Source organism: Rattus rattus, chromosome 1 (genome assembly GCF_011064425.1).
Source record: "Rattus rattus isolate New Zealand chromosome 1, Rrattus_CSIRO_v1, whole genome shotgun sequence".
In the NCBI taxonomy this organism is placed as follows: Eukaryota; Metazoa; Chordata; class Mammalia; order Rodentia; family Muridae; genus Rattus; species Rattus rattus.
This window is the reverse complement of record NC_046154.1, coordinates 23672255-23684405: the sequence shown is the minus strand read 5'-3', so window position 1 is coordinate 23684405 and position 12151 is coordinate 23672255. Positions and strand designations below refer to the sequence as shown.

The window sequence follows — 12151 nt, the reverse complement described above, 5'->3', positions numbered from 1 at the left end:
CACTAAGCTGGGCACAGCCTCCAGCAAGCTCATGGAAGCTTAAAGAATTTAGCTGTTTAACTGGGTGTGGTGGTGCCCACCTATAACCCCAGCACTCAGGAGACAGAAGTAGAGGGATCTCTGATTTTGAGGCTGGCCTGATTTACAGAATGAGTTACAGGCAAACCAGGGCTACATTTTGAGACCCGTCTCAACCATTCTCCCCAAAAATGTTGGGGTTGTAGGACTTACCAGAACCTTTATTATGTGTGTTACCTACCAGTCCCTCCCCTAACCCCTCCCTCACACACTCTTGGCCACCTGAAAAAACACGGAGTGGCCTCTTTTGGAGGGTCAATGTTGGCTGTTTTTTGTCAACTTGGCATGAATCTAGACATATCTGGGAAGAGGGATTTTTTTTTTTTTAAATATTTATTTTATGGCTGTCCGCCAGAAGAGGGCATCAGATCCCATTACAGATGATTGTGAGCCACCACGTGGTTGCTGGGATTTGAACTCGGGACCTCTAGAAGAGCAGCCAGTGCTCTTAACCACTGAGCCATCTCTCCAGCCCCCAAGCAGAGGAGATCTTAATTGAGAAATGGACTATAAGACTGGCCTGGAGGCAAGTCTTGCGGTGTTAACTGATCATTGCAGAAGGAGGCCTAGCCCAACAGAAGAAGGGCCATCCCTGGACTGGTGGTCCTGGTGCTATAAGAAAGCAGGCTGAGCAAGTCATAGGAGCAGGCCAATAAGCAGCACCCCGCCATGGCCTCTGCCTACGTTCCTGCCTCCAGGTTCCTGTCTTGAGTTCCTGCCCTGATATCAATCAGTGATGTGAACTCAGACAGACGGGAGCCTGGGAAAGCACCTGCCTAGGCCTGGTTTGGCTTCGTGGGGTCTAGGTTTTGTGTGGGGACAGCCTGCTGCCATTTTGTTTTCCACAGGAACAAACAGGCTTGGTGGCGCACACTTTTAATCCCAGCACTTGGGAGGCGGGCGGATCTTTGTGAGTTTGAGGTCAGCCTGGTCTAAAAATCCAAAAACAAAAAAAAAAAAAAAAAAAAAAGCACAGCCACCATCTTGCTGTCTGTGATTTCCAGGGCCCCCCTGGGTGCTTTACATGACCTCAGTCCTTATTTTTTTCTTTCTCTTTTTTGCAAAGGGCAATCCTTCTTTCTTATGGAAACAGGATCAGAGAGGCTAAGCATTTTATCCAAGGCCACACAGCGAGTCAAGGCTGAGCTAGGTTGCGCCTCTCCTGCCTGCACACCTGTCCAGGCCAGCTGAGCACTGGCTCTAGTCCTGGGTATGTCCTCACTCCTGCTTGGCCTTGGCCCCCAGGAGGCTCCAGGGTAGGGGATTTTCTGCAGAGCCTGCTGGCATTCTGGAGATGTATCTTCTTAGGAGTCAACTGGGCTCGGCTTCTTTGCCCCCCGCCCTCCACCCCCAGATGGCTCCAGGCTCTGCCACTGGGAGACAGCGCTTGTGCCAAGCTGCTAATGGGGTGACAGAGGCACCGGCCGCAAAGCCAGCAGCGGGAGAGCCAGGCTGGTTGGGACAATATGCTCGATTAAGCGGCTGTCTTTTCCAGCCCTGGGTGATTGTCCCAGACAAACAGCGACTCTTTATTATTCCTGAGGTTTCCCGTTTGTTGACGGCCCTGGCGCAGAGAGCCCAGTGCAAAGAATGGGTCGCCCGATTTCAGGCCCAGCACGGATGGAAGCCGCCTGGAACCAGCTCCAGCCCTGACACTTGTCACTGGCCTCTGGCTGTCAGAGCCTCATGCAGGGCCGGTTAGATGCTGGCTCCCAGGGTCTAGCACGGCTCAGGCAGCTCTGTGTTGTTCTCCCCGCTGGACAGATGAGAAGACAGAGGCTCAGAGGACTGCATGGAGCCTCTCATCCACTTTCCGAAGGGCAGAATGTGCGTGTGCGTGTGCGTGTGCGTGTGCGTGTGTGTGTGTGTGTGTGTGTGTAACTGGCTATCAGGGCCTGGCTCAGCTACTCACATTCAGGGGAACTTTCTCTAAGGCAGCTCCCCCTCTCTGGGCTGTTACACCAAGTATAAAATGAGGTTTGGGGCTCATGCCACTATTAGGCAGTTTTGGTAAGCGCCCGTTGTGTGCAAACAGAGACCTTCAAGCTCGCTGGTTGTTCTGAATCAAAAGGTGGCTAGACACAGGGTGAGAGCCCGCACGGGGTGCAGAAGACAGGCAGAGGATTTGTGGGGCTCAGGTGTCAACCAGCCATGGATGTTGGGGAACCCTCCAATCCCTGCCTCCCGTGGAACCTTGGCCATGTCATCTCTGAGCCTCGGACTCCCCTTCTGTGCCGGGAGGCTCAGTGAGGACACCTCTCGGTGCCGGACAGAATACAGCCAGTGCCAGGACTGCTTCCTTCTCACTGAAATTCCAATAGCTTCCCAGGAGAGATGGTACTAAGAGTGCCCCCCTCCTCACTGCTCTGCTGCTCTGGCCTGTGCTTCCTGGTGTCTAGCCTGGGTATCCAGGGCTGCCTTTATCCCTGCAGGTTACCTGAGCGGGCGTAGGACTCGTGGCAGGTCCTGGTGATCTGGGCTGCAAGCTCTCGGTAGTAGGCCCTTTTATCTTCCCTGGCATCCTCAGCACCAAGGGCGATCATGCCCCCCGAGAAGCAGGCAAGGTGTCCCATCTTGTGGTCCAGAATTCCTCCGCGCCACTCAGCGATGTAGGTCAGGCCCCCCGGAGAGACATTCACCAGATAGGTCTCTATGGCCTGGGGGGTGGGGAGGACAGCGTGGTGAGGGAACAGTGGCAGGTGCTCTCAGGCCCTTCTGTCCCCCAGAGCCAGTGTGTGGCAGGGGCCCTGCCGGGAGCTAAGACATAACATGGGCCTTCAAAATCTTCTCCTTCTTGTGGCTGGGGAGATGGCTCAGCGGTTAAGAGCACTGGCTGTTCTTCCAGCGTCCTAGGTTCATTCCCAGAATCCACATAGCACACTGTCGCCCTCTTCTGGCCTCTGCAGGCACTGCAGGCACATGGTGCACAGACATGCCCGCACACAAAAGTTTTAGCGGTTAAAAGGAACCAGTGTTTTAAAGAACGCTTAGAAAAATCTTTACAATGGGATCAGCTGGCAAACTTGTCCACCTGAGTCAGATTCCCAGAGCCAACAATAATCACGATGAAAGAAATAACGGTTAACCAAACTTTGCCTCCACCTCACCGTCTGCTAAGCCCTAGAAGGGCTCAGCCTGAAGGCTGCTGGCCTGTACCAGAGTTCCTAGTTTTCTGGTGGCTAAGAGTCTTCCTGGAAGGGAGGCCTCTGTGTCTCTTCTAGAAAGAGGCTCTGCTCTGTCCAGGATTTCAAGTGCTTTCTCCTTGCTGGCTGAGGGAGGACCAGCTCGCATCACCCAGGAGAGCTCTGCTCCTGCTACAAGTGCTGTGGGCTCCTTTCAGTAGAAAGGGGCTCCTGAGAAAAGACTCATGGTGTTGGGGTGCCTTCTGCTCCCTGCCGATAGTGCCAGGAACTCTGAAGCTGGGTGCTGTCCACATGGCCCAAAGCTTGTCTCCCTAGGCCCATGAGTCCTGATTTTAACTCTGGACCCACGGGGACATTACTGGTCCTCGGCCTCTAGTCTACTCTGAAATGAATTGGGTCATACCACAGGCCTTTGTACAACCTCCACAGAGCCTCAGTAGAAGGTCTCAACAGGCCTCAAACACACCCTGATCTGGCCCCCCAAGGTGTGGCTGATTTTCTAGACTGACTCCTGGGCATGCATTCTATGAGTTCAAGTCTCTTCTCTATCAGTTCCGCTGTGTGGCGCTGGGCAAGTTAAACACCTTCTCTGTGCCATATCAGCTTTGTCTCTTTGCATCAGAGTCCCCAACAAATGCTGCCCATGAGTCCTCGGCAACCTGTCCACTTCCTGGCCTCACTGGCCTTTTCCTGTTCATGCGCCCCGCCCCCCTCCATTGGATATTCCAAGAGGGCCAGGGGCTGGGGATACAGCAGCACTGTGGAAGGGCCCAGCTCTGGGTGCAGAGATCCAAATGCACATAGGAACGACTGTGGTCAGCAGACAGTTGGGGATGAAAGCGTAGCCTCTCTGCTTTGCAGAGTGAGGTCAGACAGGTCTCTTGCCTCTGGCTGTGTATGCCCCACCCTGCATTCTGAGCCCTGGAAGGCCTCCTCCAGCATCCTGTGGTCCTCGGAGAGAGGAGGAGGTGGAACCTCTTTCTCCTACCTCCTGGTTCTCCATTTGGAGCATGATTACATACAATTCCCTCGGCCCCATTATCTGAGTGTGGTTTGACACCGCCAGCCGCCAGCCAGGGCCTGGCACATGGAGACGGGGCTGGCTTCTGGATCCACTTTTCCTTTTCCTCCCCTGTCTGGGCCAGGGATGGGGGTTTGGCTGCAGGACCTTCACTGGGTGGCAGATGGGAAAAGGCAGATGAGGTGCCTTGCGAGGGCACCAGCCCCACATGGGGAATGAGCTGGGGCCCGGAGTGCCACCAGCTGCTAGGCGGGATGGCTCCGGGTTCAGCACTGGCTCCTGGGTAGAATGGGGGTCCCAGCAGCTGCTCTGTTAAGGGTCACTGCAGGGGGTCGGCATCTGGGCCAGTCTAGGAGGCTTACTGTGTGTGGGATGTGATGAAACAGATGTATGGGGAGATGCCAGGATGCCATGTCGTGGGGCTGGGCAAAGCGTCTTCCGGGCTCCCTCCCACATGCTGGGTATCTGCCTCTCCGAGGAGAGTACAGCTCAGCGTCTCTGCCTGCGACAGAGACAAGCATTGGTGGAGACAGAAGCGCCACGCTTCATTCTCTGTGTGTGTTCACGTGTGCAAGTTCATGTGTGCACTGGCACGCGTGTGGGTACGCTTGTAATGTGGGGGCCAGAGGCCAGCCACAGACGGTTCTCAAGAGCTGCCCACCCTGGTTGGTTGGTTTGCTTTGCTTTTCCAAGACTGGGTTCTCTGTATAGCCCTGGCTGTCACTCTGGGACTCACTCTGTAGACCAGGCTGGCCTTGAACTCAGAGATCCCACTGCCTCTGCCTCCCAAGTGCTGGAATCAAGGGTGTGTGCACCGCCACCCAGCTCCATCTTGTTTTTTAGGGTTAGGGTCTCTCACTGGGATCTGGGGCTTGCTGATTAGACTAGCCAGCCATTAAAACCAACCCCCCAGTACCCCCATCTGCCTCCCCAGCTCTGAAATTACGAACATATACCACCATAATCGACTATGTAGGGTCTGGGGAGAAACTTGGGACCTTGCCCTTGTGGAGCAAGCCTTTTACAGACTGAAACATCTCCTTAGCTCCAGCTAAGTCTGGAGGGAGATGCAGGCTCTGGGTGGGGCGTCTGGGCCAGGCTCAAGTCACAAGACAGGGTACAGAGTTTGGTGGTAGTGAGGGATATCTGGGCATCTCAGAGACACTTTTCCGGCTTTCCAGAGATTCACTTTTGCTCATCTGTAGAATGGGAATACAAGCTCACAGGACGTTGGTAGGGTCTGAACGAGAAGGCACTGTGGCCTGGCTTGGTGCCTGCCCCAGTCAGTTCCTTCCCATGCTTCTTAGGAAGCCCACCCAAGTCCTACAGGGACCCAAGTGACTTGAAGCCAGCCAGTGAAGGCAGAAACGGGCAGGCCTCTGCTCCCGCCTTGACTCTAGCTGTGACGCAGGTAGACCTTTTTGAGTCTCCATTTTATTATTTTTAACGTGGAGCTAACACAGGGACTTAATATATTTCTCTAGAGGAGGTCGCAGTGACTAGGTCTTCCTGAAGTGTCCTCTTAGGACACTCAAGGGTGTGCCCACGAGATGCCCTGAACCCTCCTGCTCACCCCATGGACATGGGTTAAACCTTCAGGTTCTCAGCTCTGTCTGCACAGGGATCCCTGAGAAGTTCCAGAGAAGCATCTCTGGGCCACCCCAGGTTCCAGCCCCATTGCTGGGGCGCAGCCTGTGAAGGGGTCTGAGTCTCCTAAGCGATTCTAACGTGCTAGCAAGGCTGAGGACCACTGGAATAGTCTTCAAAGCCTCAGACCTGCCAAGGCCTGTCCTTCACTCAGGGTCCGCAGCCGCAGGCTCCAACAGGAGATCAAATGTGGGAACTGAGTTCTCTCTACTCAGCCATGCTTTCTGAGGCTCCCAGACTGCTTAAATAATTCATGGTCATCTCTCCCCCTTGAAGCTGCAACCACAGTGTGCCCTGAGGGCGGGGAGTCCGTGCGCTCGCTCGTTAACTTCGCTTTACCCTGCAGAGAGCTGCAGGAGCAGAACCTAATCCTCCAACAGAGGACGCTGGCCAAAGCCAGGCGCAGACGGGGCCAAGGCGAAGCCCGCTGGGCTGCACTGTTGGATGGCATGGAGCTCGGCACCAGGGAGTCAGGCAGAGAAACCTCACCCCTGAGATTTCCAAACCCACAGTTCAAAAGGTCCGTGGCTCTAGATGTCCGCTTCGGTGTGCTTCTAAAAGCACTGCCATTTCTGGGTAGACTCATACCATCAAGTGGTGCTTGGAGACCATCCACCCTCCCACCCCCCACCATGCGTCCATCCAAGCATTCGCATCGATCTACCCCTCCCCCACTATATCTGTCTATCTGCTCACATCAACTGCCCATCCCCACCAATCCACCCGCCCGTGCATATCTAATGTGCTGTCTACCCATCAGCTCATCCATGCATGGATGTACTCCTTCGACTGTTCCCATCAATCTGTCATCCACGCATCTACTCATCTGCCCATTGGTCCAGCTCTCTACTCACCCATCCACACACCATCCATCTATCCACTCATACGTCTGTCAGTCCATGCATCCGTTTATCCATCCTTTCATCTGTCTGTCAGGATGCCCATGCCAGTCCACCTCAGATAGTCTGTATATGCGTGGCCCAGGGGGTGGCACTATTAGAAGCTGTGGCCTTGTTGGAGTGGGTGTGTCACTGTGGGCGCGGGCGTTAAGACCCTCATGCTTGCTGCCTAGAAGACAGTATTCTCCTGTTTGCCCTTGGAACAAGAAGTAGAACTCTTAGCTCTACATCCACCATGCCTGCCTGGATGCTGCCATATTTCTGCCTTGATGATAATGGACTGAACCTCTGAACCTGCAAGCCAGCCTCAATTAAATGTCCTTTATAAGAGCTGCCCTGGTCATGGTGTCTGTTCATAGCAGTAAAACCCTAAGACACACCCATCCACTCATCTATCATCCACCCAACTATTCACATCTGTCCACAATCCATATACCCACTCATATCTATCCATCTATCTGTCCATCCATCTATCCATCTGTTTATATCACTCTGACAACTTATCCATCCATCCCTCAATCCCTCAATGCAACTATTCACATCCATCCACCCATCCATCCACCTATACACCCTTCCATTCATCACCCACCCACCCACCCACCCATCCACTCATCCATCCACCCACCCATTCATGCACCCACCCATCCACCCATCCACCCATTCATACACCCTTCCATCCATCATCCAGCCAGTCACCCAGTTACCCACCCACCCATCCATCTATCCACTCACCTATCCACCCATCCATCCACATCCATCCACTCACCTATCCACCCATCCATCCACCCACCCACCCATCCATCTATCCATCTACCTACCCATTCATCCATACACCCCTCCATCCATCATCCATCCAGCCAGCCACCCACCCACCCACTCACCCATCCATCCACCTATCCATCCACCCACTGACCTATCCATCCACCCATCCATTCACCCATCCACCCGTTAACCCACCCATCCAATCACCCACTCACTCTTCCTGTCCATCACTCTGCACTACTTGTTCCTATAACAATTACTGTGTGCCCACCACGTACCAGTCTGTTTTAGTAGTGAGGCATGTGGGTAAACACGGAGACCAGATTGTTGATTCTAGAGAACTCACGTTGTATTTGGGGAAGATCAAATGTGTGCAAGCAATCATTTCAGATTCTGTTACAAGTGAAGAAGAGAATAAACTGGGGCGTGTGATGGACAGACTGGAAAAGTCTTTTCAGTAGCGTGAGTGGAGAGTTGGCCAGTCTTAAGGACCTGGCCACTCGAATGGCATTCTGGGTGGAGGGGACAGCAAGTACAAAGGCTGAGGTGGGAATGCCCTGGTGCATCTGGGGAGGCAGAGGGGTAAGAGGGATGTGATACAGCCTTGGGTTTGCCAGGGTCCCAATCAGGTGGGGCCCCATGGGTGAAGGGCAGGGTTGGGGTTAACTCCAGGAGAAAGGGGAGCTGGCAAGGAGAGGAAGAAGCATTTCCAGCCCCAAGGCTGCTGTGTGGAGAACCGATTTAGACACAGGGCGGAGAGGAAGGAAGGAGCTCACTTTAAAGGACGTGAGGTGGTGTTTCTGAGCGAGGTGATTAGACAAAGAATCCAACTAACTTCATGAGGAAACTGAGACCCAAAGCGAGACTGTGATGGCGTATGCCTACAATCCCAGCACTTGTGATAGGTAGATTTTGATGACTTCAAGGCCAGCCTGGTCTACAAAGTGAGTTTTTTTAAAAAAGATTTATTGATTTATTATATATAAGTACACTGTATGTTGCTGTCTTCAGACACACCAGAAGAGGCCATCAGATCCCATTACAGATGGTTGTGAGCCACCATGTGGTTGCTGGGATTTGAACTCAGGACCTCTGGAAGAACAGTCAGTGCTCTTAACCGCTGAGCCATCTCTCCAGCCCCCTAGAGAGTGAGTTCTAAGAAAACCAGGGTTACACAGAAAAGCTCTGACTAAAAATATAAATATAAGTATGTGTGTAATACACACACACATATACACATATATAGTTTTTGATTTATGATTTTTATTTTATGTGTATGAGTGTTTGACCTGCATGTATGTCTGTGCACCTTACATGTGTACCTGTGAAGGCTAGGAGTGGGTGTCTGATCCCTGGAACTGGAGTTACAGACGGTTGTGAGCCACTATATGGGTACTGGGAAGTGACCCCACATCCTCTGGAAGAGCAGCCAGTGATCCTAACCACTGAGCCATCTCTCCAGCCCCCGAATGTGCTTCTTCACCAGCTGGGTTCACCGGCATCCATAGCCCCAGCTACCCAACTCCCTTTTCTGTTCTAAATTTTCCTCTCTTTGGGGTGGGGGTGGGGGACTCACCCCAGCCTCCCGCTTCTCTTCACTCCACACCCCATGACTAGAGCAGCAGTGACATTAACTCTGACAGTTCAGTGCCATGTGGCCATGGGCAAGTGTCCTCTCTCTGAACCTCACCTTGCGCCCACATGCCGAGAACCAGCACAAGAGCATGCTCCGTGCATCCCGGGTGTCACTCTCTCTCCTGGAGTGTCACCTCTGGTTTACAGGATGACAGCTGAAGATCTCGCCTGGGAGCCCCCCGGGGGATCCTGCCTGCCATCTGGGCTTTGGCACATTAGCTGAAGCCCAGAGACCCTTGGGGGAGGGCTTAAGCTGAGCTCTGGAAAGCAGGCTGTCACTTCCGATGAGATCTTGGACAAATGGCCTGACCTGCCTGAGCCGGGTTTCTGAGCGTGGGGAAGGGGCGCGCAGATGTCTCTGGAGCCTGGGGAGCTATCAGTGTGGCTGGTGAGGCCTTCCTGCCTCTCCCTGCCCACTCTGCGTCCTCTCTCAGCACTCAGGGCCCCCAGGGGTGATGGCTGCCCACTCCGCAGACAGCGGGAAGCCTCTTACCTCCAAGGCTTCATAGTACATGGTTTTAGCCTCCATATCTGTTTTGGCAGACATCAACCAGGACTTGATCAAATATTCATAAAAGCTGTCCCCAAGTCCCCCGACTGAGACGTGATCTGCAAGGAAAAGATGATATGAAGGGTTAGCACATTTGCCACTGGCTGGGCTCAAATGGTGACCTCTGTGGCCTGGGCTGCCACCCAATCCCACTTGGGTAGGGTGAAGGGACCTAGTTGGGAACCAGGACATCTTGAGCCAGGCGTCCTGTATCCACACCCAGGGTCCTTGGGGCCATAGTTCATCTGACCTTAGCAAGATGACACAGGACCCTGGCTATTAGCTGTAAAGGCTGATTTATTCCTCTCTCCCCACTTCCCTTTCTCTCTCTCTCTCTTTTTTTTTTTTTTTTTTGGTTCTTTTTTTCAGAGCTGGGGACCGAACCCAGGGCCTTGCGCTTCCTAGGCAAGCGCTCTACCACTGAGCTAAATCCCCAACCCCCCCTTTCTCTTTTTGTCTTGGAAAACTAGGCTGGCCTTGAACTCACAGAAATCCACCTGCCTCTGCCTCCCCAATGCTGGGGTTAAGGGCGTGTGTTTTTCTTTTCTATTAAAAATTTATAATTTAATACTAGGAAATACACACACACACACACACACAGATACACACACACACATATATATATATATACATTTGTGTGTTTCTGTGTGTGTCTTCATTTGGTGGCAGACAGTTCACAGGTATGACTGGGGTCTGCCAAACCCAGCAGTGAATTCTGGGCCTTCATAAAAGGCTGGGGAAGTGGATCACAAGGTCAGACCCCAGCCACAGAGCCCCGTCAGAAAACCAAATTGGTTTGTGTGGACCAAGGCAGTGGGAGCTGAAAGGGAGGGTTGAGATCCCCTCTCTGTCTGAGGCCAGTAGGCCAGCTCTGCAGCTATGTGGTGTGTTCGTGTGATACGGACAGCATTAGCATGTATGTATAGTTCTGTGTGCTTTCATATGGTGTGTGTGTTGTTTTGTACATGTGTTTCTATGTAGGCACGCATCTGTGTGGTGTGTGCTTGTATGTGGTACAGATGTGGGGTATGTTTGTATATATGTGTGAGTCTGTGTAGCTTATGTCTATGTACTTGTGTATGCGTGTATGGTGTGTTTGTGTATATACATGGGTCTGTGTGGCATATGTCCATGTGTATGTTGTGGTATGTGTGTTTGTGTAGGGCGGGATGGTTTATATCTTTGTCTGGTGTGTGTGTATATGTGTGGTGTGTCTGTGCATATGTGTGGATCTATATGGCATATGGCTGTGTGTATGTATGTAAGTGTGGCGTGTGTTTGGTGTGTTTGTGTAGATGCAAAGGTCTACGTTGTGCATATCTGCGTGTTTGTGTATGATATGTGTGTGTATGTATGTGGTGTGTGTGTGTTGTATGTGTGTTTGTGTACGGTGTATGTGTATGTGTTGTGTGTGCGTGTGTGTGTACAGTGTGTGTATATACAGTGTGTGTGTTGTATGTGTGTTTGTGTATGGTGTGTATGTATAGTGTGTGTGTGTATGGTATGTGTGTTTGTGTATGGTGTGTATATGTGTATGGTATGTGTGTTGTGTGTGTTTGTGTATGGTGTGTGTGTGTGTGTGTTTGTGTATGGTGTGTATATGTGTATGGTATGTGTGTTGTGTGTGTTTGTGTATGGTGTGTGTGTGTGTGTGTGTGTTTTTGCAGCCAGTGGATAATCCTGGACCGATCTAAGCTGCAGGAGGAGTTGGGTCTCCTGAGCGGCTGAAGCCAGGTGTGGGCAGACTGGGAAGCAGACAGAGCCGAGGCTGGGTGACCTGAGCTGTGGCCCTAACTCTTTCCCCTTCACCTGTCATTTCTGAGGTTGCAAATGATGTAACACACACACACACACACACACACACACACACACACACTCCACAAAGAGAGCGAGAGAATGCCATTCCTGCGCTAAATAATATAAAAAGGAGTGTACCATCTCACGCAAGTGCCGCCTGCTACTCTCTGGCCCCAGTGGTCTCGCTGCCTCCAGTCCTCGCCTCATGCAGCGACCACCCGTCTCGAGGTTAGCTGTCACAAAGCCCTGTGACCCGGTAAAATCAAAACTCTAGAGGCTTGTAATTTATCAGTCAGATTTACATCAGTAAACTCTCAACCCACAAAACGCCCAAACAATGAACTCGGAGCCAACTGATATTGATACTGGCTGAGCCTTTGAGACTCTCAGAGCCTGGCTCTCCCATGAGTGAGCGCAGCAGGGTCTGGGGGACTGGCCAGCTCTTCATCCCACTCTATGCCTGGCTTGGGAGATGCCCCAGGGGTGTTTGACAGAGTTGTTAGGTGTGGAGCCACACACTTGCCATCTCAGCACTTGGGATGTGGAGGCAGGGGAATCCAAGGCCAACCTTGGCTATCTAACAAGTCTGAGGCCAGCCTGGGCTACCTGAAGACCTTGT

General features: G+C 52.5%; 1 protein-coding gene across 1 annotated transcript in view; it reads right to left on the bottom strand.

Annotated features, from left to right (window-relative positions):
- Man1c1 (mannosidase alpha class 1C member 1) overlaps positions 1-12151 on the bottom strand; it is a 138973-nt gene that overhangs the window by 5304 nt on the left and 121518 nt on the right. Inside the window, exons 8-9 of the mRNA XM_032896378.1 lie at positions 9679-9794; positions 2516-2735 (exon numbers count right to left, since the gene is read on the bottom strand). Of these exons, the coding sequence (XP_032752269.1) occupies positions 2516-2735; positions 9679-9794 (336 nt within the window). The remainder of the gene's footprint in view (positions 1-2515; positions 2736-9678; positions 9795-12151) is intronic.